This window comes from Canis lupus, chromosome 2 (genome assembly GCF_048164855.1).
Source record: "Canis lupus baileyi chromosome 2, mCanLup2.hap1, whole genome shotgun sequence".
In the NCBI taxonomy this organism is placed as follows: domain Eukaryota; kingdom Metazoa; phylum Chordata; class Mammalia; order Carnivora; family Canidae; genus Canis; species Canis lupus.
Window position 1 is genome coordinate 31,304,975 of NC_132839.1, and position 26,331 is coordinate 31,331,305.

Sequence of the window (26,331 nt, forward strand, 5' to 3'; positions counted from 1 at the left end):
AAACAAGGCACTTTGGATAGCACTTTTGAAGATGTCTTAAGGCTCTTAGCTTAATTTTTACATTTGGATTTGGAGAAATATTACTGAGGCCCGGTGTCTGGGCCGCAAATTACAGGAGGTGACGATGCATCTGCCCCCCGCCCCCGCCCCCAACAGAGGGCCTGGGCAGCCCCGGCTGTGGCGGTGACTCCGGGAGCGCCCGCTGGGCCTGGCACGGAGGTCGCACCCCAGGACCGGCCCCAGACGGGCTGCGCGGCTCAGAGGCCCTGGTGGAGGCGGAACTGCCGCACCGCCCTCCCAGGATTGCAGAAAATTATTGTACAGACGCGCCGGTCTCCTTTGGAATCCTAGTAAGCAGGGAGCCCGAGGAGGCCAAGAGTCACCGTCCTCAACGTGCTGGCTGGCCTGCTTTGGGGGGGCCTCTAGCCTGACCTGTTTCTGGCTTAGGAGTGCGGGGCCCAAGGAGCATTCCCATATCTCTCTTTTATGTCCCGCCCTGAAGGAACACAAGCGTGAACCGGATCCAGCCCTTGCCACTCCTCCCACGTGACCACAGGCAAATTCAATCACAATCTGTATGCAATACACACGGCACAGTTCTGTACATGATATACGTACACAATAAAATAGTATTTGGGCAACGTTCTGGGTTGAACCGTGTCCACTTGAAAGTCATGTTAAAGTCCTAACCCCTAGTACCTCAGAATGTGACTGCATAAGGAAATAGAGTCTCTAGAGAAGTAATTAGCGTAAAGTGATGTTATTAGGGTGGGTCCTGATCCAAGGAGCCCTTATTGGAATAGGAGATTAAGACACAGACATGTGCCACAAGGAGGCCATGTGACGACACAGGAGAAGATGCCCACCTAAAACCGAAGAGGGAGGCCTCTGAAGAAATGGACCCTTTTTACATCTTGATATTGGACTTTGAGCCTCCCGAATTGTGACAAAATAAGCCTGAGCCAGTCTGTGGTACTTTGTTACGGCAGCCAGTACCTTTTTTTTTTTTTTTTTTTTTTTTTTTTATGATAGTCACAGAGAGAGAGAGAGAGAGAGAGGCAGAGACACAGGCAGAGGGAGAAGCAGGCTCCATGCACCGGGAGCCCGACGTGGGACTTGATCCCGGGTCTCCAGGACAGCGCCCTGGGCCAAAGGCAGGCGCTAAACCACTGTGTCACCCAGGGATCCCCCAGCCAGTACCTTTGTAATCTCAGACATCAGTGTGCAGGAAAAGATATTCCTTCAAGGCTCACGTTGTATTGTTTGAACATACTGATTGCTGGAATTTCACATTTGGGACTTTGCAGCCACCAGTCCTGGCCAGTCTTGAAGATACTTCCTCAGATCTCACAATGATCCTTGGCCAAACTCATTGCACCCTCACTGTCTTCTGGTGAGTTCCCATGCCTGCCATAATCTCTGATGCTATTAGGGGGTTTTTAGCCTGTGGAGTCCTCTGTTTCCTCATGGGAGAGTCTTACCATGAAACAGGAAAGAAAGGAAAAGGCAGCAAATGGTAACTAAGTAATCAATAGGTTCTAAATCTGTGGGCTGGTGGCTGGAGAAAGGGAAATGATCAATATGCAGTGATGGGCTGGCTGTCTCCATTCTGGTGGGGAGTAGGAAAAGGGAGAACAAAATTGCTACAGCAGAAAGAGAGGATCTAGCCTTGGAGGAGAGAACCTGGAAGAAGTATGAGCAGGCCCCAGAAGAAGGAACAGCCTGCAGGGGGAAGTGAATGCACAACCTCCAGGGTAGTGCTTATCCCATAGAACTTTTGGTGATGGGGATCCCTGGGTGGTGCAGCGGTTTAACGCCTGCCTTTGGCCCAGGGCACCGTCCTGCAGACCCAGGATAGAATCCCACGTCAGGCTCCCAGTGCATGGAGCCTGCTTCTCCCTCTGCCTGTGTCTCTGCCTCTCTCTCTCTCTCTGTGTGTGACTATCATAAATAAATAAAAATTAAAAAAAAAAAAGAACTTTTGGTGATGATGAAATGTTCTGTACCTGTGTTGTCCAATATGGCAGCCACTAGCCTACCACAGGTGCCGGGTGAGCATCTTGAAATGTGGCTAGGTATGACTGAGGAACGGAATCCTTACCTTAGTTGTAGTTATTTGAAGTGTAACTATAAGTGGCTGAGTATGGCAGCAGTGTTAGCTAGCACAGTTCTAGAACTCCTGGCCCACTGATGTTTGCCTCCTCAATGGCGACCTTCGTTTTTCCTTGCTCATTAAACTTCAGATGTATTCAGGTAGTCAGAGGCCATGTGTTTTAGGGGAGAGAAAACGCCTGCACTCTCTAGAGGGGGGAATGTTGAGTAGTCTAAGCCAGACTTGGTAATTAGATTCCCCTTTGTAGGGGGGTCTAATGGATTGGTTTAGGAATAGGCAAATGATGCAAAATCTGCCAATGAGACAGAACAGCAGGTCTGCTGGAGGATTATGAGAATGTTCTCCATGATCTTAAAAAGGCTCATAAAGGGGCACCTGGATGGTTCCATTGGTTAAGCGTCTGCCTTCAGCTCAGGTCATGATACCAGCATCCTGAGATCGAGTTCCGCATCAGGCTCCCTGCTCCTCCCTCTCTCTGCTGCTCTCCCTGCCCATTCTCTCACACATAAATAAAATCTTTAAAAATTTTTTAAAAAGGGTCATAAAAAGGGCATATTCTTCCTTCTGGTCTTTAGATTTTGTGTGAAGATCTGACTTGTCGGGGTTCTCTCACACCCCCGAGGGGATGACAGCCAGTGTGCTGAGGATGGCAGACATAAAAGGTGGAAGGAGCCTGGGTCGTGAGTGATGGTGCCCAGCTATGTCATAACCAACCTTGGAACTGTCCTGCCTTCTTTGTTACATGAAGTAACACTTCCCTTTATTACTACGGATACTTGAAGCTGGGCATTCGGTTAGATGCAGTAAAAGCATTCTTTTGGGACTAGCAAATCCATGGCAGGCAGTGTGTGTTTCTGCCTTCAATGCCAACGCTACAAAATACAGCACCTTTCTCACCATTCTTCTCAAACTAACATTCTAAGCAGCCGCTACCAGACAACTGTGTTGATAGGCTAGATACAAATCTGTTTGCTATTCCTGTTCTAGGGTGGAAGGAGCCAGGCTTGTGCTCTGCCACCAACTCCCCCACAAACGTTTTCTTCCCCATGGTCCTGCCTAATGATCAGAGAGTGTTCCTGTAAGATCAGCAATACCTCAATACCCACGATAGCAGCCCACGGAAACAATTCAAATAAGCCTGAATCAAGGAAAACAGGTTTTCTTTATGCCCAAGCATATACAAGAAAGTGCTTATTTTTAAAGGGTCAATTCATGCTTGGAAGGGAAGTCAGTCACAAGGCAATCTTTATTTGAATATAACGGAGCAAAAAAGCTCTTTTATTAATAATCCGATGTACATTAAATATCTTTGCAGCTGTTACATGAATGTTAGGTATCTGGCATATAAATGTATACACGCTTCCACATCTGATAGATTTATGCTGTACACGAGTCGTCCCACACACAGCATGCCCTTTCACCAGGATACGCACCGGTGTCTGGGGACATTTGTCAAAACATACTTGGTCAAACATTTTGGCAATTGGGAATCAGACACAGAGGAGCATACCAGAAACATGAGTTCACAACAGGACCAGCTGTACTGAAGATGGAAACTCCAGAAACCTGAAACAGAATGTACTGGGGCTCACACATGCAGCACATATATACATACAGTACAGTTGGGGTAACTAGAACATTCGTAGCAGGAGGGCTTACAGAGCAGCAAAAACAGGAAAGGAACAAGACGGAACAAAACAAAACACCCAAACGCCAAAACCTAGGCCAGGACCCCAGGCAAGACCTCAGTGCGGAGGAGAGTGGATCGTGGGTTAGCACGTGTCCAAAATGGAAGTTTACCTGAAAGAAAGAAACTCTCTCAGGACTTTACTTACAGTGTCTAGACGTGAGTCAAGGACACATGATCTATTCAACATGTTCCCAGGTTAGAGTGAAGATACATGACCACAGTTTAGATGTTATAAAAGCACGCATCAAGAAAGAACATTTCTGTTTTCTTCTGTCTGATTTAGGACGTAGATTCAGTACAATAAATGTCTAACAATAGTGGTGGAAGTGAGATTAAGCAAATCTGTCTGGGTCTAGCCAGGCAGCCCTGGTGAATGTCAAAGGCAAGGAGGGGGTTTCCTTCTTGGACACGGACTTGGGGGTTAGAGGGAAGACGCCGCATAACTTCAAACGAATTTATTTTGGTTTGCGCAGCATAAAATAGCCAATTTATGGTCCCATTCCCAAAGGAGCAGTACCCACAGGAAGCAGCGGGTTCTGCACGCGGCGGGCCCTGCTCCGAGTGGGTATAAAGGTGGAAAGAAGCCCTATGTGCAGGGCACCTGCTACGAGCTGCGGTAAACCGGCCCGACTGGGATGGGCTTTGCAGATTTGTTACTTAATTCCAAGTTTACACGATGGGTTTTCAGTGGTGGCGGTGTTTCTCAGCGCCCCCATCCCGCGGACAGCCCCCCTACCCCCCACCCCGGGTGCAGGCTGCTGTGGGCCCCAAGGGGAGTAGGCCCGAGGGCTCCATCCTCCCTGCACCGCCCCCCCCCCCCGCCACCTGAGCGGTGGCCCTTGGCTCTCAGGAGCACGAGGCCGGGCCAGGCCACCGGGCACCTCTGGGGTCAGACCCCTGTGCCTCCTCCCCCGCGTCCCCTTCCGACAGCGCACCCCCCTTGGTCCTGGAAAGCTCGCTCCTGCCCCAGGGCACCTGCTGGAGGCAGGAGGAAGAAGACCTGATGGGGAAGAAAGAAGTGGGGGTGCAGTGCCTGGGGGTGGGGGCAGACAGGCTCAGCGGTGGAGAAGAAACCGGGGCTCCCACAGCGGCCGGCAGAGGGACCCCAATGGCTACTGGCTCCCCTCAGGCCCCAGCCCCAGAGGCCTTGCTATTTCAAGACACTTTACAAGAGGCACACACTGCTTTTCAACTGCAACCTAAAAGTCTCCTGCCACTAACTGCCTGAACCTGTTTCCTGGGTGGCTTGGCTGCCAAGGGGAGCGGGACGGTCTCGGGGACGAGGGGGGAGGGGGTCGGGCTGACCGGCTCTGAGGGGCTCGAACAGACGCGCCCAGCCTCTCCCGGCCCACCCCAGGCCTACCTCCGAGGGCAGCAGGACCCACAGGCTGAAAGCCGACGCCTCTGCGAAGCAGGGGCCTCTCTGCTGCGCCTTCTTCCTTGAGTCTTACCTGACCCGCTTTCCCCAGGCGCCCGATGCCTCGTTTCCCTCGCCTTCCCAGCATGAGCAGAGCCTCTAACAAGGGCCAAGACATCCAGGCGCTTCCTCCTCCAGGCAGGATGCTCCCGCTCTGAGGGGCTCCGAGCTGCCCACCCGAGGCGGCTCACCACCTTTACATCCGGGACATCAGCTCTGCAGTGCCAGGGAAGGGGCTTCGATGTGGCACCTGGGCTAACTTGGCGGGCAGGCAGCGCCCCGCGGCCCTGGACCGCACTGTGCCCGGATGCACGGCCCTGAAGGCTCTGCGCCCCTCTGCGCCCCCAGCCCCATGCCTTCAGCACAGGCCCAGGCAGGTCCGTGAACCCGACCCTCGACCCTCGTAACTCAAAATCCTGGGACCCTCCGGCCTGTGGACTGATGGAGAAAGAGCCCAGAAAGCCCGGCACTGCTGTGTCTGGTTGGGGACACCCCGCTGATGGGGAACGCTCGACATTTGGGGCAAAGGAACATTCCGCGCACGACCGGCCCTCCACACCTGAGGCACACAGGGACGCACATGTCCAGGAGACGTTGGTAGTTTTCTTCTGTCTACTTATCCGGATGGCGGGGGAGGCTTTCCTCAGAACACAGGTGCTTTGGCAGAAAGACAAACTAAGGAACATGTAGGCCGGTTCAGAGCGCCGTAGCACCGACGCTTTTCTGTTGCTGCAACAGAACTTGTGTTTCTGCAGGTTTGGTGACTGCACCAAGTTCATGTCTGGACCACAGCCTCACTTTCCTTCATCAGTGGAGGCGGTGAGACCTGGCGGCGCGTCCTGGGCCAGCGGCCCCGCTTCATCGCAGAGCGGAGTGTCCGCGTAGGCGCGGCTCCTCCTCCAGCTAACCCAGAGCCCGGGGCCAGGCCCGCTCACACCTGCCACATAGCTGAAGGGGACAGACCCGCCCACACCTGCCACATGGCTGAGGAGGACAGGCCCGCCCACACCTGCCACATGGCTGAGGGGGACAGGCCCGCCCACACCTGCCACATGGCTGAGGGGGACAGGCCCGCCCACACCTGCCACATGGCTGAGGGGGACAGACCCGCACACACTTGCCACATGGCTGAGGGGGACCGACCTGCACACACCTGCCACATGGCTGAGGGGGACCGACCTGCACACACCTGCCACATGGCTGAGGGGGCCAGGCCCGCCCACACCTGCCACATGGCTGAGGGGGACAGACCCGCACACACCTGCCACATAGCTAAGGGGGACCGACCCGCACACACCTGCCACATAGCTGAGGGGGAGAGACTCGCACACACCTGCCACATGGCTGAGGGGGAGAGACTCGCACACACCTGCCACATAGCTGAGGGGGACCGACCCGCACACACCTGCCACATAGCTGAGGGGGAGAGACTCGCACACACCTACCACATAGCTGAGGGGGACAGACCTGCACACACCTGTCACATAGCTGAGGAGGAAAGGACCGCCCACACCTGCCACATAGCTGAGGGGGACTGACCCGCCCACACCTGCCACATGGCTGAGGGGGACAGACCCGCCCACACCTGCCACATGGCTGAGGGGGACAGGCCCGCCCACACCTGCCACATGGCTGAGGGGGACCAACCTGCACACACCTGCCACATAGCTGAGGGACAAAGCCGACTGTGGGAAAATCAAGGTGGTGCGAATGATGCAAAGGAGGCAGAGGAACCGGCGTGAAGGCGGGACAAGGTTGTGCCCGCGGCTCTGCGCCCGGGCTGTCCGGATTAGCCTGGCTCGCCCCCGGGCCACCTGGGAGGAGTGGGTGGGGCGCCGGGAGGCCGAGGGAGGCCGGCCTGCAGCGGGGGCGCCGCGTGGGGGCTCAGGACGCAGGCCGGGCCCTCCACGCCGCTGCAGCCGGGCTCCAAGAAAACCGCAGCGGCTGGGCCCTGCTGCTCGGGACCTGCTTCGTTCTACTCGTTTACCGTGAGCACGGACATCTGGGCGCTCCCGGCCGACAGCCTCGCGGGCCGGGGAGTCCGGGGGACCAGGAGCTGGAGCTGACCCGGGGTCGCCAGGCGGCGGGGCAGGGGGCCGCGCATGCGCAGTCGGGGCGCTGGGCCCGCGCCGCTGCCCGAGGCAGCCGCTTGGCTCCTGCGGGCTCGGGCTCTCCCCCGGGCTGCACCGGCCTTCCCTTCCCTCCTCCCGCCGCCTTTGCGGGCGGGGTTCCTGGGGCTCGGCCCCGCGGGGGCCACCCGAGCACAGACCCGGTACTTCAAGGGCTGCTCAATTAATGGCTGTTCAGGAAGGAACGTGCCCCAGGGCCTGGCGGGCGGTCTGCAGCGGGGGGCGCCGCGGGGGGAGGGCGGGAATGTTGCGGTACCCCGGACGTCTGCGGGGCTGCTCAGCGCCTGGCCGCAGGGAGGCCCCGGAGTCGGGGTGAGCGCAGGACGCGGCCCCGCCCCCGCCGAGCTCCGCCCACCTCGCGGCCCCCCCGGGCCCCCCGCGCGGCTCCGGGCGGGCCCCCTGCGGCCTGCAGCCCCCGAGCGCCCGGCGTGAGCGGCCGACCCTCCGAGGGGAGGGCCACGGGGGCGGGCGCGGGGCGCGCGGGGCCAAGGGCGGTCTCCGGGTTCCCGATGTCGCGGGCCGCGCGCCGCCGCCGGGACACCACGCGGCCCCTCCGCGCCGGCAGAGGTCCGGCCACGCGGTCCACCCTGACCCCCGCCGCCCCGCGCGGCCTGTCTCTCTCGTGGGCAGGGCCACCTCCGCCGTCAGGCCTCTGGGAGCCCCACCCCCCCCACCCCACCCCCGCGCCGCACCGGTGCCTCTGAAAGGTCCTGCGGTAAGGGCGAGGATTGCTGGGCGTCCTTTTCTAAGTAAAAAGGAAATATCACTCTGTTTCAAAGAAAAAAAAGAAAAAAGAATCCCGTCCCGGCACAGATGCAGTAACATGCCCCCGTGGGTCAGAAGCAGGCCGCCCCCCGCGCCCCTGAGCACCCCGCAGTACCCCGAGAGCACCCCATGAGCACCCCGGAGCACCCCAAGAGCACCCCGCGAGCTCCCCGGAGCACCCCTGAGCAACCCACCAGCTCCCCGGAGCACCCTGAAGCACCCCGTGAGCACCCCGCGAGCTCCCCGGAGCACCCGGTGAGCACAGCCGTAGGCAGCCTGGCCCAGCAGGACGCCGCAGAGCCGCTCCTCAGACTGCGGAGCCGGAGCCCAAGCGGCCCAGGGCGGGTGAGGATGCAGGGAAAATGCCGCAATCACACCTAAGTGGGGGGCCTGGCATCTACATCTTAGTCGCAGCAAGAGTTAGTGTTCTGGTATTTTCCACCTTTTGAGATCTGAAAAAATCTGAAGCCTTGGGTCAGTCCGGAGTGTCGAGCAGGGCAGGAGACAGACGCCTGCGGGCGGCTTGCTCCCCTTACATCAGGACCTGGGTTCGTGTGTCCGGCAGGCGCAAGCCCACGAGTCCTCCACACACGAGCACAGTGGACGCCAGCAGGATGGGGATCGACTTGGTGAAGCTGACCAGGGAGCCGAATATCAAGTTCCCGAGCACGGCCGCTGCTTTGCACAGGGCGTTCAAGAAGCCGAAGCCTGTCGCCCTGCAAGGGGAAGACACAAGATGAGGTTGACCAAGTGACTGCCCAGATGCAACCTGAGCCAAAAATGCCCTGGATGTGTATCATTAAGGCGAGTAATGACGTGCTCGATAGCACATCTGGGGCCGGGACCCTGCTGTGGGCACCGTTCCTTCAGCGCGAGCGCATTTCTCATCACCTCGACTGATTCTTACCCTTCCCAGCAGTCCCAGTTCATCATGAACAGAAAGAAAAAGGAAATTTCGGGAAAACAAGTCTCTTCTCTCTTCCAGAGTTAAATTAAAATATTGGACCATGTATTTCTTTAGCCTTTGTTTCCCTCCCTTTCCTCATAGCTTAGTTAGTGTGTGAGGTTTTAAATAACTAAAGCCATGGGATTTTCAGGGAAAATTAGGGGTGACTGGCTTGCATTCCTCATCTTTCTGGTGCCACAGAGGTGGATCCCCACGCTCTCTTCACCCATGTTTTGGCCCCAGGCAAACACTGAATGCCAGGCTGAGGGCCCACAAATGAGCTCCTGGCCCTTCTTCCATCCTCCTCAGAGTTCTGCGTGGAAAATCATGTCCAGGAGAGGAGCAGATCACAGCCCTAGAGAAGATCCTGTTCACTCTGCTGGCGTTTGAATGTGGTTTGACTGTGCACTTCTAGGTAGGAAATGATTTGTATGAGAGCATCCTGACACCACTGACATCATGACACAATATGACTCTTCTCGGCCTTTATGCCAGTTCGGTTTCCTGTCTGTCACTGGACCCACCTGTGTATTAAAGGCAAATTGAATGCAGGATAATTGTTGGATGCATTTCCCCTCCCTCCAGAGGGAAGTGTATTTTATTTGCTGTAAAGTGCAGCATCAAGTACACGTCTCTTTGATCTGTAAATGTGTAAGTGTGGGCCTGCCTTCGGCCAGTCACAAGAACTACTCATCACTATCAGAGCTGTCCCTAGTGACATTTTCTACAAAGCGGAGACATTTATTGTGGTTATTATCTAACCAGCCCCTCCTTCCCACATCACAGAGAGAACGACAGCTTCTGTAGGAGCTAAGCCTGTGAATTTGTCCAGGGCCAGTGAGTTCCTGGGTCAAAACAGAGGAGGGAGCAAAACACCAACTTTCTTTTTGGCCAGGACACCGAGTAAGCAAGCCTGAGCAGTGTGGCGACATCACCAACTGTGTGGACTGTGGAAGGGGTGTAGCAGGATCTCTGACAGAAAAACAGGAACTTCTTGAGAAGATAGCAAGCTAATTTTGTACGCTTCTTCTTTTTGGTTTGTTTTTAAATAAAGAGACTGCTGATAGCAACAACCACTAGAAAGATAAGATTTAATAGGCTGAAACTATTTCCTTTTTTTTTTTTTTTTAAGATTTTATTTATTTATTCCTGAGAGACACAGAGAGAGGCAGAGACACAGGCAGAGGGAGCAGCAGGCTCCCTGCGGGGAGCCCAATGTGGGACTCAATCCGGGACTCCAGGATCATGCCCTGAGCCACCCAGGCGCCCCTGATAACTATTTTTAAATGAAATTGCTGGAGGCCACATGTCAGGTACCACAGAGGACTTAAGTACAATGACATCATGTACTGCCTCCCCCACCTCCGTGGAGATGCCATGAGGCTGAACTCCTTTTTTCTTATTTATTTATTTTTTATTTTTTTTTAATTTATTTTTTATTGGTGTTCAATTTACTAACATACAGAATAACACCCAGTGTCCGTCACCCATGAACTCCTTTTTTCTTTCATTAACATTTTCTCAAGCAGTTTGAGGCTTTCAAAAAAATTGGGTGAAAAGCAAAGAGGGTTCCCATGTACTCCCTTCACTCCGCACCCCTGTTATTCACATCTTAGTATGGTACATACCTTTACAACTGATGAACCAATGTTAGTACGTTGCTATTAACTTACATCCATAGCTTATGTCACGATTCATTGTGTGTTTTGTATTTCATGGGCTTTGACCAATGGATAATGACATGTATCCATCAGAGGATCATATGGAGTAACAGTTTCAGTGCCCTAAAATCCCCTGGGCACCTCCAATTTATTCCTCCTCTTTCCCTAGTAACCTCATGCCACCACTTTTTTGCTGTCTCTAATTTTCCCTTTTCCAGAAAGTCAGAGAGCTGAAATACTAGAGTAGTAGCCTCTCAGATTGACGCCCTTCACTTTTTTAAAACCGCATTTTAGTTTCTAGAAGCAAGGGTCATAAATGACCAAATACATCTTATGGTAGTAAGATAAACTCTATCGTTCTGGGAAAACTGGCTAGTGAGTATGTTGCTGATAAGAGAAAAACATTCTTCCGTAGGAAGAAGTATCTCCACCCTGAACCTGCAGAATGACCCCAGGAGAGTTTACAGCTGGGTTGAAATAACTGTATTTTCCCAAGCTGTAACTCTGAACAAGGTATAGAATACAGGTGACTCTCTCCTCATGGTACGGACAGCTCCCGAAGGTTCCTGGACAGCACTGAAGAGACGGCACTGGGAGCATCTGGTGTCGGAAGCTTCTAAAAAACCACAAATGATCAAATCTTTCCTATCGTATGACTCTCCATTTTCATTGACAGAGCAGGGGCAGTTCTTCACATGAAAGTCTCGTATGGATATAAAGCATACAGCCTCCTTAAATTAGCACTGGCATTCGAGAAAATGTAACCGTTCTTTCCTTAGATAAGTAAATTATTTCTTCTAATACTTGCGAGACAGAGGGTATGATTTCCCATGCACTGGACACACAGCTGGGCTACAAAAACCATTCTCAAGGTATCTCGCCCTTGCTGGTTATCTGTTTATAAAGGAAATAAGCTTTCAGTTCGTTTATTTCCTTGCTCTTCCTTCAAGGAAAGCCATGGACTTCTATAGACACACAACGTACGCGTCACCTCATGCTCATAAGTCTTTGGAGGGTGGGGAGCTCAGAGAGTTTGACCAGCTGACTCCTCAACGCAGGACAAGCTACATAATTTTTTTTAAGATTTATTTATTTATTTATGATAGACAGAGAGAGAGAGAGAGTGAGAGAGAGGCAGAGACACAGGAGGAGGGAGAAGCAGGCTCCATACCGGGAGCCCGACGCGGGACTCGATCCCGGGACTCGATCCCGGGACTCCAGGATCGCGCCCTGAGCCACCCACTACACCCACTACAGAATTTTTTTTTCAGACCAAAGATGTTCCTTCTCCTAACAAGCAAGGACCACGGAGAAAGAATGAAACGATCTATTATCTTCCTATAAACTCCATCCCTTGTGCCCCTACCTCTCCAGCCAGAATCCCTTGTTTGCAATTCTTGCTACTTAAATCTTTTAAATGGAGATTCTTTCCCCAAACAGCACCCTGGTATCACAGCAGGTCCTCACGGTGGCTGTGGCCCTGCACCGTTAATCCGGGTGTCCAGGTCTGAGCCTGCTGCTGCTCTTGCGAGAGGCTTACTGTGGTGCTCAGGCTCAGCCGCCTGGGGGGGGGGGGTGGCCGCCAGAGCACCCCCTCACTGCAGCTGGACTGCGGCTTCCCCAGGGCCTTCCCAATGGAGTGGGTTCCAGCTCATGGATGTCATTACTAGCTTTGATTAGAGGCTGGGAAAAGGACACTGCCGGCACCATTCCAGATAGAGAGAGCAAAGTGTCGCCCTCACCGTCAGCCTCTACCTTATTTAGTGAGGGTCAGCCTTCAGGGCAGGGTCAGCCATGGGTTTTAGGGGGCTCCTGGGAAGAAGCAAGGGATGCAGAATAATAGTAGCACTTGGGCAGCGTCCGGCACATGGTAGGCGCCTTGCCACTGTTGGCCGTTGCTTTGAACGCTGACTCAAGAATCTGTCCCACTGACTGCTGAAATCAGGGAAATGAACTAAATGCTCATTTTGAAAAGGCCTGACATGGGGTAGATCCAGATTCAGTTCATGGAATTTACCTGTTTAGGGATAAAATGTAAGCATTCTCTTTGCTTAATGTAAACTTCTGGAAAAAGCTTTTTCTGGACAACTTATCTAGCAGTCAAATCGCTGCTAGAAGTTAGAAAAGGACTCAACAAAGTGCATTTTGCAAAGCACAGACAGTCCTTAAATTAGTGATAGCATAGCTCTCTCTCATCTACAGGGGAGATGTTTCAAGACCCCCAGTGGATGCCTGAAACTAGAGGTAATACCAAACCCTGTTTTGTTTTTTCCTATACATACTTATTTGTGATAAAGCTTAATTTATGAATTAGGCACAGATTAACAATAACTAGAACAATAAAGTAGAACAATCACAACAATACACCATAATAAAAGTTAGGTGATTGTGGTCTCTCTCTCAAAATATCTTACTATACTGTGCTCACTTGCCTTTTTTTTTATTTTTATTTAAAAATTTTTTTTAAAGATTTTTTATTTATTTATTCATAGAGACAGAGAGAGAGAGAGAGGCAGAGGCACAGGCAGAGGGAGAAGCAGGCTCCATGCAGGGAGCCCGACGTGGGACTTGATCCTGGGTCTCCAGGATCACACCCCAGGCTGTAGGTGGCACTAAACCGCTGTGCCACGGGGGCTGCCCACCTTTTTTTTTTTTTTTTTAATTTTATTTATATATTTATTTTTTCATTTGCCTTTTTAAATTTTATTTTTTTTAAAGATTTTAAGTCATCTCTATACCCATTGTGGAGCCTGAACTCATGACCCTGAGATTAAGAGTTCCATGCTCCACCAACTGAGCCAGCCAGGCACCCCTGTACTCACTCATTCTTCCCATGATGACGTGAGATGAGGAGGTGCCTATACGAGGAGATGACATGAGGTGAGTGACGCAGGTGCTGTGACATGCTGTCAGGCTACTACTGACCTTCTGGCGCTGTGTCAGGAGGCTCAGCTGCCTCCAGACCTGAGGTGACATGAATCACCAAAACTGTATAAAGGGAAACCTCAGATAAGGGGGGGCTACTGTGCATCGTGATCTAGGGATTCATCCAGAAGCTGGCTCTTTAAAGCACAAAATGAATTTCATTTTTTTCTCATGGAAACAGCATTACAAATGATGGCAAGTTTCCCAGACTTATGTAAAAAAGCTATTTCACCACTGAATCCATCTGAGCTACTGGGCTACAGTGCTGAGAGCACTAGAAACCCACTGAATATTAATCTAAGAAGCAAAATGGTTCTTAATATAGTTCTAATCTATGCATTCTTCTATGCATGTATTCATTTAATAATCATTCATTAAGCATGATGTGCCAAGCTCTACCCTAGGCACCAGGGAGCCCAAAATGAGTAAGATAAAGTCCCCTTTTGCATTAAGACAGATGCAAAAAGATCATGAGAGTACAGCTTGCTAAGAATTTAATATATATAGCCACAGGGTCCTACAGGAGAGAAGGGGGTGGAGGGGATCTTAGGTTGGGCATGGGGGAACTGAAGAAAGGCTTGTCAGAGGGGGTGGATGAGAACAGAGTTCATCTGGAAGCAGTTCAGCTCTCCAGGTGAAGGATGGGATGTGGACAAAGGTGCTCTCTGACTCTCAAAACATCCTCATATCTAAGTTATCTCCATGGTACCCTACTCAGTGTGTCTTAGACACTCCCACAAAGGCCTCTTGAGTGCCAAATGACCGCTTAACCCCAGTCCTCAAACAAGTGTCCCACTTGCTCATGCAGCTGTTTCAGTGTGGGGTCTGAAGAGCAATGTGGCTGAACTAGGGTACATGGACATGCATGACCATAGCCTCACCCAGGGCTGCTCAAGTCTGGTGCCCACTATCACCCGGGGAACTTCTATAACACAGTGGGGTGGCAATACTGATGCCCAGGGCCACACTCACAGAAATTCTGACTTTATTGCTCTGCTGGAGCCCAAGCATTGGTATTTTTTTTTTTTTTTGAAGCCTTGTGTTAATCTAAGGTGTATCCAGGGCTGAGAACCCTGGATCCTTCCAGAGATAACTGCATTTTTAATTGATTTGAATTTACTATCACATGCCAAAGGAACTTACAAAAGCAAACATCCACTCCACCCCTCCAAAAAATGGTTTTCATTTCTGAATTCCTTTTAGTGTGCTTCTAGTCACATCCCTATTATTACAAACCACAGGATTCATACAATTTTGCTTCTGCTTCCCCCCAATCATTAATAAGACCATCCCATGTTCATGTTTTAAGACAAAATGATGAGGCATATGGCCATTATTTCTGTGACCATACCCTTGGATAATTAGGGGCTCTCCAAACAGGGGAGACATGAGGTATTGCAGTGAACACTGTCCTACGTAAGATCTCCTTCATTTGGATTGTTCATCAGGAAACACCAGGCTCTTCTGTCTGGATTCAGCCTAATTGTTAGGGCAAGACTGTGGAGTCTTTCTGTTCATTCATGACCACCCTCAGGATGGGCGCATGGACACACGGACACTTGCAGAAGGAACTAAGGAATTTCCTGACATCTTCAAAATACGTTGGAGGTAGATTTCTATCAAGGGCATCCTCAGGGGCATCAGTCAGGTCATGTGTGTTTACTGATGTCCGTCTATCATCGTGCTTTCTCAGAGGTACAATTTCATATTCGTAAGCTGGAAAAAACTGAATCCAATTGCTTTCTGATCTTCAAGGAAAGAGAAAGTTTGCTTTGTCCAAGTAAGTAGTATGTGTCCTCCTTAACTCGGGAAGATGGCATCCTATACCACTGCAAGCAGGGCTTGCCTTACATACAAGTGGAGAAGGACAACCTATGGTTTGTGAGCCAAGAGGATCCCTGGGCCCAAAGCAGCCCTCCATCCCCCTCCCATCCCCATCCCCATCCCCATCCAGGGTCTTCCTATTGCTTGTGCTGTCACTATGCAAATAGTCATGGTCAGGCAATGACGACGGAAGTCTTTGTGGCTTACCCTGTATCTGATGAAGCTAGGTAGAAGTAGGTTGAGTGCCTGGGTCAGAGTAGATAATGCTACAAAAGCAAGCACTGGGAGGCAACTTGGAGTTCATGTAAGGCCAGGATTCCTGAGCACAACTGTATATCCCAATTACCAGCTGAGCTTCCTAGGAGCCAATTCCCAGAGCTCCACCCCAGACCTGCTAGAAGAGGGGCAGGTGTGTCTGTGCTGGGAGCAGCACTGCAGAGTCACAGAGCCGGTTTGAGTCTCAGTGACCCAGGGCAAGTTACTTTCCCTCTCTGTGCCTCGTTTTCCTCTCTAGAAAACAGAGTAAGGCTCCTTACTCTTGTAGGCTTGGAGTGACGATTAGATATTGTCACTGAGGTGACCTAAATCCTCGGCACAGAGCCTGACTCACCTCTGTTTTTTAAAAAAGATTTTATTTATTTATTTATTCACGAGACAGAGAGAGGCAGAGACACAGGCAGAGGGAGAAGTAGGCTTACTGCAGGGAGCCCGATGCAGGACTCGATCTCAGGACCCTGGGATCCCGACCTGAACCGAAGGCAGATGCTTGACTGCTGAGCCACCCAGGCATCCCTCACCACCATTTTTCAAATGAGAAAACCAAGGTCCAGAAAGGCTAGGTCCAGGTTACTTAGGTCAGTCCTTTAGGACTGACCTAAGTAACCTGCTTTTTTTCTGGCAGTGCCAGGTCTCCTCCCAACTACTGATGGAGAGAGGCGATGAAGGAGGAGGAGGGTTTTCAGTAGGCAGTGCTCTGTGGCCAAGGGTTGCTGGCAGCTGATGCACTGGGAGGTCACAGGCTCTGGATGGCTCAAGTGGAAAGGGGTGCAGAGGGAGCCAGAGAGGAGGGGAGAGGAATGCCCCCCACTCACAACAGGCTTAACCAGCTTACCTAGATGGCAGAGGGAGGGTGTGGTGCTAGATCCCACACGAGAAGGAAAACTATAGCCCAGAACTAGCTCAATTTAAAAAATTAAATCTTACCCTCCTCCCATTCACCTAGAGCTACATAATAAATAAGGAAAACAAAGTTCTGCCCTGAAGGAGCTCACATGGTGGGTGACAGATGCTAAACAAACACACACCTTAACATGCTATCATCATATGGTCCAAGTGGTAATTACTTTAAAAGTACTTTGGTATACGGGCGCCTGGGTGGCTCAGTTGGTTAAGTGCCTGCCTCTGGCTCAGGTCACGATTGGGGTCCTGGGATTGAACCCTGCATCAGGCTCCCTGCTCAGCGGGGAGCCTGCTTCTCCCTCTGCCTCTGCCCCCGCTCATGTGCTCTCTCTCTTGCTCACTGTCTCTTGAATAAATAAAATCTTTTTTTAAAAAGTAGAACTACTGGGGATCCCTGGGTGGCCCAGTGGTTTGGTGTCTGCCTTTGGTCCAGGGCGCGATCCTGGAATCCCAGGATCGAGTCCCGTGTCAGGCTCCCTGCATGGAGCCTGCTTCTCCCTCTGCCTGTGTCTCCGCCTCTCTCTCTCTATGTCTATCATGAATAAATAAATAAAATCTAAAAAAAAAAAAAAAAAAAAAGTAGAACTACTTCGATACACAAAGAAGTTGTTCTATACTCTAGACTGTAAAACATGTTAATCAGGAACCAACAGGCCAGAGATAGTTATTTAGGACTTTACACATCATTTTAGAAATCTGCATGAGAAAAGTTTGTTAATGAACAAAGAGATAGTTTTTCATTGATGATATGAACAGTTGATGTGCAGCTGATTGGAAGGAATGTTCTTCCCTTAGCTCCATGGATGAAGAAGCACCCTCCAAGCCAGCAACTTTAAACTGGTGGAATGGTATCCTTGGCTGAAACTCTAGATTCTAGAGTCCACTGGTCCTACACCCCAACACTTCAAGGTGAGTAGCCCAAATCTGATGGTCCTCCTCTCAGTGTATCATGATGTTCCCATAGCTCTTTCCAATAAGGGCCTGTTAGTATGCAAGGGGAGGGAGATGGACTTCCCTGGAGTCAAGAGCAGGCTGTCTGACTGTTTCTGTGCCCATCTGCACATTTGGTTGGATCTGCTGCCATTGTAATACGCCACCTAGGAGAGAGGCGGTGGGGGAAGGATACATGTACTTCCCAGCCCCTCATACTTCACTCCTAGCTGCCAGAGACACAAAAGGTCTGACATTGCCTGAATGGCCAAAAAGACTCGGGTCACATAAAACATAGACACATATAATATGGTGACAAGGTCTATAAAGAAAAATAAGGTAGAATGAAGGGACACAGAATGTAGATTGGTTAGAAAAGATAGTTGCATGAAAGAATACTTCATCTCAAAACCTTCAAAAAAAAATGAAGTGAGGTCTTTATATTCATAACCACAGATGGAGCATGTCCTCATTTTGTATCTCAAACAAATGAGGCATAGTTATGCTGAGTGGTCTCACTGAGGCCACACAGCTGGTCAGTAAGAGATCCAAGAATAAAGACCTTCAGGATCGAGCATGGGGAATGAATGGGGGAACTCCTCTGTGTAAACAGGAACAGTCCTCAGGGGGAGGGGCTTAGGTTGGTTAACTGGGCATATGCTTGGGTTTAGCTCTTGGAGGTAAAGGGCCATCCCACAGTGCTGGTGACAACAGCAGCTGCCCAGGATGAGCAGGGAATAAATAGCAGGTGGGAACAATCAGGGGTTTACTTTCAAATGCTTTCTGAGGTCGCCGAAAACTGTGTATGTGTAAAGGTGGAAGAAAGGAGGCGGCCAGTGGCTAGAGAAAGGCCGGAGCACATTGCTGGACGAATTACCCAGGAGATAGGTCTGCTGGGTCAGGGACAGCTTGCGTTTCATCGTTTATAAGGTGGGAGCTCCTTGCTCTGAGCTCCACGAAGCAGGGGTAAAAGTGTCCACTGAGCCATGAGGACACAGAAGTGCCAACAGCTCACGCCAAGCTCCTGTTCAGTCTCCCTTCCTGATTTCTCCCATCAGCTGGACCTCTGGATTCTCTCGTGTCTCTAGATTGAGTCCTCAGAACTCCCCTCTTCTCTACCTAGACCTCGTCCTTTGATGGCGTCATCTCACATCATGACTTTAAATTTCATCTAGACACTTAAAGGGCTCAAATTTTTACCTCCTACCTAGGCCTCTTCCCTGAACTCTGGTCTCATATGTGCAACTGCCTAATTGACATCTCCATCTGGATATATCATAGCATCTCAGACTTAACAGGAACAAAATTGAGCTCCTGATTCTTTCTCCTTAACTTTCTCCTTCCTTAATCGTCCCTACAGCAACAGCAATCCCAGGCTTTCACAGGCTCTGGTCAGAAACCCTGAAGTCATCCTGAGTATCTCCCCATGCGCCTACTCCTCATACTCACATCTGATATTTTAGCAATGCCTGTTGGTCTTCGACATATTTGTGGAATCTAACCATTCTTACCATGTCCACCGGCCACGATTGTTGCAGTGCACTCCTAATGGGTCTCCCTGATTCCACTTCAGATCATCTGTAGTATATTTTAAACAAAGAAGCCAATTCTCCTTTTAAATATACATGAGATTATGTCGCTACTCTGCCCCAAACACTCCAATGGATTTCCATGAAGATCAAAGTTACCTTTGTGTCTGCTCTGACCTACTACCTCTTACCATCCTAATACCCAGGACTTAGGAGTTTAGGATCCTAGGTCCTGAGATCATGACCTGAGCCGAAGGCAGATCCTCAACCCACTGAGCCACCCAGATGCTCTAAAAGCTTAGCTTTTTTGCAAAATAACAGAAAACTACATATCATCTGTTTTAATTTGAAGGGCTGCTAGATAACTTCTGGATGGGGGCTGGTCTCTAGTAATAGCCAGCCATGTGAATAGAGAGTTGAAATTTTCACCTCCCCACCCCTCTCTCAACTTCTAGGGAGAGGAGAGATGCTGGAGATAAAATTCAGTTATCATTAATGAAGGCTTCAATCAAGCCAATATAATGAAACTTCCATAAATCTGGAGAGCTTCCAGACCAATGAATACATTCACACATTAGGAGGGGGGTGGTATGCCCTAACTGACTCCATGGAAACGGAGGCTCATGCACTTGGGAGTCCTCTGCACCTTAACCTATATACTTCTTTATCTAGTCACTTATCAAACCTGCTCGGAGTTGTGGAAATTCACAAATTTGTAGTTGGCTGGGCAGAAGTGTGAGTTCTAGGAACCTGGATAGGTGGCTGGACACCCTCTTTGCAGCTCGCATATGAAATAGGGGTGGTTTTGTGGGGCTGAGCCCTTTAACTTGTCGGATTTGATACCAACTCCACGTGGTGTGAGAATTGGAGAATTGATCAGTGTTGGAAAAGATACCACACACTTGGTGTGAGAGAGTATTAAAGAACATACTAAAAACGTTTCCCTAAGCTTCTATTCCAAAAAATGGATTCCCTTACATCTCCACAAACAAATTGCATCTTATAAGGACTCTGCAAAAATGTGTGTTTGTGAGGGTCCTTCTACTGCCTTCTATGTCTCTCAAATTATCACGTGACATACCTGCCCATGATCTTTCTAACCTGGGAGAAAAGCTGAAATGTCATCAGGCAATTATGTTAGGCTTACCTTTGGTGCTGAGATTTTGAGGATAAAAGAATTACAGTGACACTTAGACCATGGAGAGGTATGATCTAAGAAATATATGTGGTCTCTATCCAGGTTCCTAGCTCCTAAAACGTGATAGGCATGCCTCCAGTTATTTATCATGCACCCATCTCATCCTGCCTGAATTTATGTGAATGAGGTAACTTAGAGTGGGGCCCCTAGAAAGCCTCAGAAGAGGGTAGATCTTTCAGGAGCAAGTGATTAGAGGGTCGGACCTGGGAAGCAGTGGGAGGGGTGGGCTGGGTGGGCTATAAAAAGTCTTGAATGACAAGATGTTGAGCTTCCAGAGTGGCCAACGCTGGAAGTGTTGGTAAGGTAACATAGCCGGAGAAGCATGGAAGCTCCTCACCCTTCCCTCATACCTCACCCGATACATCTCTTCCATCTGGCTCTTCCTCAGTTGCATCTTTTTATAAAAAAATCGGTAAATGTAAGTCAATGTTCCCTTGAGTTCTGTGAGCCAGTCAAATGATCAAACCCAAGGAAGGGGTCATGAGAACTTGTGGGAACTGAGCCCTTAACCTGTGGGATCTGATACTATCTCCAGGTAGATGGTGTCAGAATTAAGTTAGATTGTAGGACATCCCGTTGGTGTTTGCTGTGAATCATAGAAAATTAAGAAAACTCCCCATATCTGGTAGCCAGAAGTAAAATATTGAGTGCAGAGGGGGAAAAATAGGGCTTTCCATTACAAAGAGAGCTTGTGGTTGTCATTTTATTTCATTTTTTTTTTAGGCACAGAAAAGTGCTATTCCATAAATATGTATAATTTTAGTTTGGAATTTTCCTGCCTCTCTATGAAATGATTTAGGGTAGCTTATAAAAACCCCAAAACTAATAAGGTAGGAATAAAGGAGGGAAAATCAGAATGAGAAGGAACAAAGCAAATAACTGGACCATGCAGATTTAGCAGAGACAGTCCTCTTCCTCGCATAACAGAGAATGAAATGTGAAGAATTACCAATTTTTATCACATGAAATGAAGAGACAGAGCAACTTCTCAGAAAGGGGTGCTAGAGCTCCCTGCATGTTGGAGAGCAGACTCTGCACAGAAGGAAGGGTGCACTGTAATGAGTGGTATCCTGTCCTTACTGGTGTTTTCACACTACAGGCAAATGTAACCCTTAGTAAAAGTCAAAGGAGTAACATTAAAAGTAAAATCTAAAAAAAAAAAAAAAGTAAAATCTATAACGTGCTTGACAAACGTGGAATTCAGGTGTTGTAGCTGTTGTAGCACTTAGACTATACCCCCCCTTTTTAAAAGATTTTATTTATTTATTCATGAGAGACACACAGAGAGAGACAGAGAGAGAGAAAGAGAGGCAGAGACACAGGCAGAGGGAGAAGCAGGTGTCCTATGGGGAGCCCGATGTGGGACTCGATCCCAGGACCCCGGGATCACGACCTGAATCTAAGGCAGACATTCAACAGCTGAGCCACCCAGGCATCCCTTAGACTATACCTTATATCATGTTCCCCAAATAGAGTCATTTTGATTGGGATTTTTGATTTTTATTTTTAACTAGACTCCATGCCCAGCATGGAACGCAGTGTGGGGCTTGAGCTCACCACCTTGAGATCAAGACCTGAGCCCAGATCAAGACTTGGACACTCCACTCCAACTGAGCTACCGTGGTATCCCTGATGGAGATTCTGATAGGAATTGCCTGTTAAATGGCTCCAGAAGCTACTTTTTTTTGGCTCAGGGCCTGGAATCAGAGTGTCTTATTCTGATCATTAAGGACAGATTCTAGAAACTGGGCAAGGAGTTGGCAATGCTAAAGTTTTAATACAAAGTATCACAGCCTCTAGTCAGAATTCTTGTCAGGATGTATTCTATCCTGCTTTCATGGAAAAAGAGGCCATAGGATGCTTGCACTCGGAACCATTGGGGTTTTCCTCTATGAGCTGAGCCAGAGATCCATGGAGACCCCGTTATGTGGTCCTTGCACCCCTGCAGGAACATGGAAGAGATGGGAGAGGAAGTTTTAGCCTGAAACACCGTAGGTGGTGCTGGGTTATTCACCAAGGCCCTGGCAGTGCTGCCCTGGAGGACAAGTTACCTCCCCATCACTGAAGAAACTGCCTTCCTGCAGGCTATCTAATGACATCTGTCTAAGGAGGAGAATGTCCACACACAAGGGTGTGACTGTGGTAAAAATACAGGTTGTGGCCATCCACAAGGCTGCCCCAGCTGCTGTGACCTGAAAGGCACCCCCACGTTCTGCTGCTCCCATGACTGAACATGTCAGGAGCACTACCGCAGGCTGGCTCCCAGGACAGACAGGACGTGTCTGAAGCTGACACTGTCGCCACACCCCCAACCCTTCCCCCCCCCCCCCCCCCCCGTCCCCCCCTGCCCCCAACGGCCTTCTTGCCAAGCTTCCTGAGGCTGCGGAGGTCGGAGGTCAGGGCACTCTCCTTCCTCACTGCTTCCCTTGGACTCAGGCTTCACTGCAGCTCTTCCAGACTTCACTGCCCGCCCCACTTGCTCTTGCACAGCCCTATCTCCTATGAAAATCTGCACATGCATAGTTCTCTGCTTCAAAGACAACCACAAGTAGCAAACACAAGTAGCAATTTCTGTTCTTTACCATCAAATTTAGTAAAATTCCAACAATAGAATCACAGCAGGTCCATGTTTCTCACCTGAGGAACTTCCCAAGTTGTTTTTTTAAGTTAGATTTTGCCATAGAAGAATACTCATCCTTCCATCCCTTATGGTAGAGGGATGAGCAGCTGATTCATCTAAAATAGTATCAAACCCTTACACGTATAACAAAAAGGTATCCATCCAGCTATGCCATAGCCTTGCTTTAACATTAAGGGGTTTATTTTAAATGTATAATTTAATCTACATCTGGGCCCTGTTTGCAGGAAGGGGGCTTGATAAAAGAATGCCCACTGGATACTGCAGAGTCTTAATCTTTTCTTTGTTTTTTTTTGTTTCTTTGTTTCTTTTTTTTTTCTGGCAGCACTCTTATCCTAAGACCTGTAGCATCTACACCAGAAACTCACTCATAATAGAGAACTAATGTTTATTGAATGAATGAAGGAGATGCTGTATGTGGAATATATGGTTCCTTTTGGAACCTTAACATTCAATAGGAGGTTGCTGAAAGTCTAGTAGAACACGTGATAAGCAGACATACACAAGAGTTTGCAATTTGCTACAGGAGAAGGTTATATAGTTCCTATAATGTTCCTATAAGCTCAGTAATAGATGTTGTTGAAAATTATTATCCCATATGTCTCTGCATAGTCCTAGAAAAATCCCTCCTCTGTTTCAAAGTTCAGAAAATACTGGCCCCATCCTCCAGCAGAGAGAACTTCCATGGTGACAAAGCGTATGTGAAAAAAAGAAGGCAAAGGCCATTTGTCTTTGCTCATGTTAAATGGAAAAACAGGGCTTCTATTCTTTTAATTATTCAGCTACTCCAGCTCTACCCAAAAACTGTCTTTTAGCCCTTTCTCTGATATAAGATGGAAAGTTTTTTTGTTTCCACTTTGGGACCAATGCAGAATTTTCTTCTTCTTCTTTTTTTTAAGATTTCATTTATTTAGTTTGAGAAAGGGAGAGAAAATTAGTTGGGGGTAGGGGCAAGGATGGGGAGAAGCAGATTCCCCACTGTACAGGGAGCCAGACTCGGGGCTTAATCCCAGGACCCCTGGATCATAGTCCGAACTAAAAGCAGACACTTAGGGATCCCCGGTGGCTCAGCAGTTTAGCACCTGCCTGCGGCCCAGGGCGTGATCATGGAGACCCGGGATCGAGTCCCACGTCGGGCTCCCTGCATGGAGCCTGCTTCTCCCTCTGCCTGTGTCTCTGCCTCTGTGTGTGTGTGTATCTCATGAATGAATAAATAAATAATCTTTAAAAAAAATAAATAAAAGCAGACACTTAACCAACTGAGCCACCCAGGTGCCCCCAGAATTTCCTTCTAATAGCAATCTTTGCTATTGTTGTTGTACCTGGAAATGTGTTGGGTTTTCCTCCAACAGACCAGGAAGGTCAAGAGATATGGTACTTCTCTGTGGTTGCTTAATACAGAGCTTGTGCAGACACTTGCAAAGGAAGGTAAGAGCCCTCGGAGGACTGATTAGCAGCTCAAAATGTGGTCCAAGAGAGGCTCTTATGTCCTACATCTCATGACTTCAATAGGTTGCTCATGTTGTTATCCAACAAACCAAGTCATGAACACAATAAAATTCCTTCACAAGTTCTGCTGCCTTATTACTTATTCCTGCTAGCAACTATCTGCCCTGACACTTCCTTTTTAAAAGGTATGAGTGAAAACTACAACCTCATAACCCAGGTATTTTTTTAGATTTTCACTTTCTTTGGAAATGACAGCTTGGCTTATTTTTCTGAGTTTTCAGTGGTCGCATGAAGCTTAGAGTGCCTCTTCCCAGAGGCCCACTTCTACATACCTCCGGTCTGTGGGGTACAGCTCCACAGTGACCACATCAAGAGAGTTCCAGGCCGAGATAGTCAATCCGTTATACAGACACAGCACGCCTACCATCATGGATTCACTGCTGCCTAGCCACAGGAAGAAGCAGCTGATCCCCGAAAGCACCATGGAGCCACCTGCCAATGAAAGAGACAAAAGGCTGCAATGTTTCCCATCGTCTTAGTAGAGAATGATCCTTGGGTCTTTGACATCTCTCAGCAAAACTGAATCCCAAGGGGAAGCTGTGGCCTGGACTCCAAAAGCTCAGGTACAGGTCGGCTCACCTGTATAAAGGCTTGCCTCTCCGACTGCCTTCTAAACACAGCAAGCATGAAATGCATATCACCAATTACTCAGCTACTTAAGTGGAAAAATATACATTAGTCACACATAATTAGTTCTTCAGTCTGTTAACTCATGGAAGCTGCTCAACGAAATGTAATTAGACATAATTTTCATTAAAACTTAGCCCTAATGAAAGGTCTTAAGGGATTTCTCCTCATCTCTGCGGGATGCAAATCCCTGAAGGCGTAGGGGGTACAGTGGGAACCAGGCTCCCCGTAGATCGCAAGGGCAGCTCTTTTATTTTACATGAAACCAAGTACATACCTAGCATCGTTAAGCGCCCAATTCTGTCCATCAGCAGAGCAGACACAATGTTCCCTGGCAACACTGCCAATGTCCCCAGGAAGTTGACAAAATAAATCCAATAGGCACTATAGTCATCATCAAAGGTAATCTGGCATCCCGTCTTGTTGTGATAAAATGAGCAGTTTTGAAATTCGCTATCAATGAATTTATATGGCTCAAAATCTGTGGACACAAAGACCATTCATCAAGCTCGTTATGGTTGTGCACCAGTATAAGAAAGCTTGTCAAGAATTCAGGAAAGAATCACGGTGTTGTAAGCTCCTTGAGGACTTCAGGGCCTGGCCCAAGCACCGGGGCTAGTCTAGAACCTCACATTACACAGTAGCTGAATGAAGGATACCTTTGTTGAATAAAGGAATAAAGAGTCCAGTTATCTTCTGATTTCTTATGTTTGGCCAGTGCTAATTATATTACTTGCTTAGTCCTTTATAATGTTACTTTGTTCTAATTATCATGTTACATAAGTACTATCATTAGAGTACTACTAGCTTCCAAACTAGGATTACAAAAACAGTATGTTTCAAAATGCGCGTGCATCAATCTCATCATTGCTATTTTATGGGACTCTGAGGCAAAGAGAAGCAACAGGACTTTGTTGGGCCCTTGAAGCTGAATGCAGAAGTTGAGGTCAAAGCAGAAGAACTCACAAAGGAGTAAGATTTGCCCTTATTAGAAGGTCATTAGCATATGCTGCTGATTTTTTTTTTTTTTTTGACTTGAACTTGGATGTATCCAAGGAGGGGTTGCAGATGAATGGTGGGTTCTGCTAAAAGGTAGTGGGAATCAAAACTGTTATTGTCCATGCTGATCAAGATCTACCTAAAATGCTGGTCTTCTGAGGCAGAATGAGTTAGAAGAACGTGACAGCACTGTTTAAAAACACCTGAAGACACCTAATGCCACTGTCATTTGGAGCTGGGGAGAGCTGCTTC

General features: G+C 49.1%; 2 protein-coding genes across 2 annotated transcripts in view; both read right to left on the reverse strand.

Moving 5' to 3' along the window:
- Positions 1–3,358: 3,358 nt before the first annotated feature.
- On the reverse strand, positions 3,359–8,245 carry LOC140609221 (uncharacterized). Its single transcript, XM_072784489.1, has 3 exons — positions 8,230–8,245; positions 6,878–7,504; positions 3,359–6,625 (listed from the first exon to the last, which is right to left on the reverse strand). Exons 1-3 carry the CDS (start codon positions 8,243–8,245, stop codon positions 6,015–6,017), a joined length of 1,254 nt encoding a protein of 417 aa, XP_072640590.1. The 3' UTR covers positions 3,359–6,014.
- SV2C (synaptic vesicle glycoprotein 2C) overlaps positions 8,054–26,331 on the reverse strand; it is a 208,532-nt gene continuing 190,254 nt past the window's right edge. Inside the window, exons 11-13 of the mRNA XM_072794651.1 lie at positions 25,358–25,561; positions 24,726–24,885; positions 8,054–8,830 (exon numbers count right to left, since the gene is read on the reverse strand). Of these exons, the coding sequence (XP_072650752.1) occupies positions 8,647–8,830; positions 24,726–24,885; positions 25,358–25,561 (548 nt within the window). The 3' untranslated portion in view covers positions 8,054–8,646. The remainder of the gene's footprint in view (positions 8,831–24,725; positions 24,886–25,357; positions 25,562–26,331) is intronic.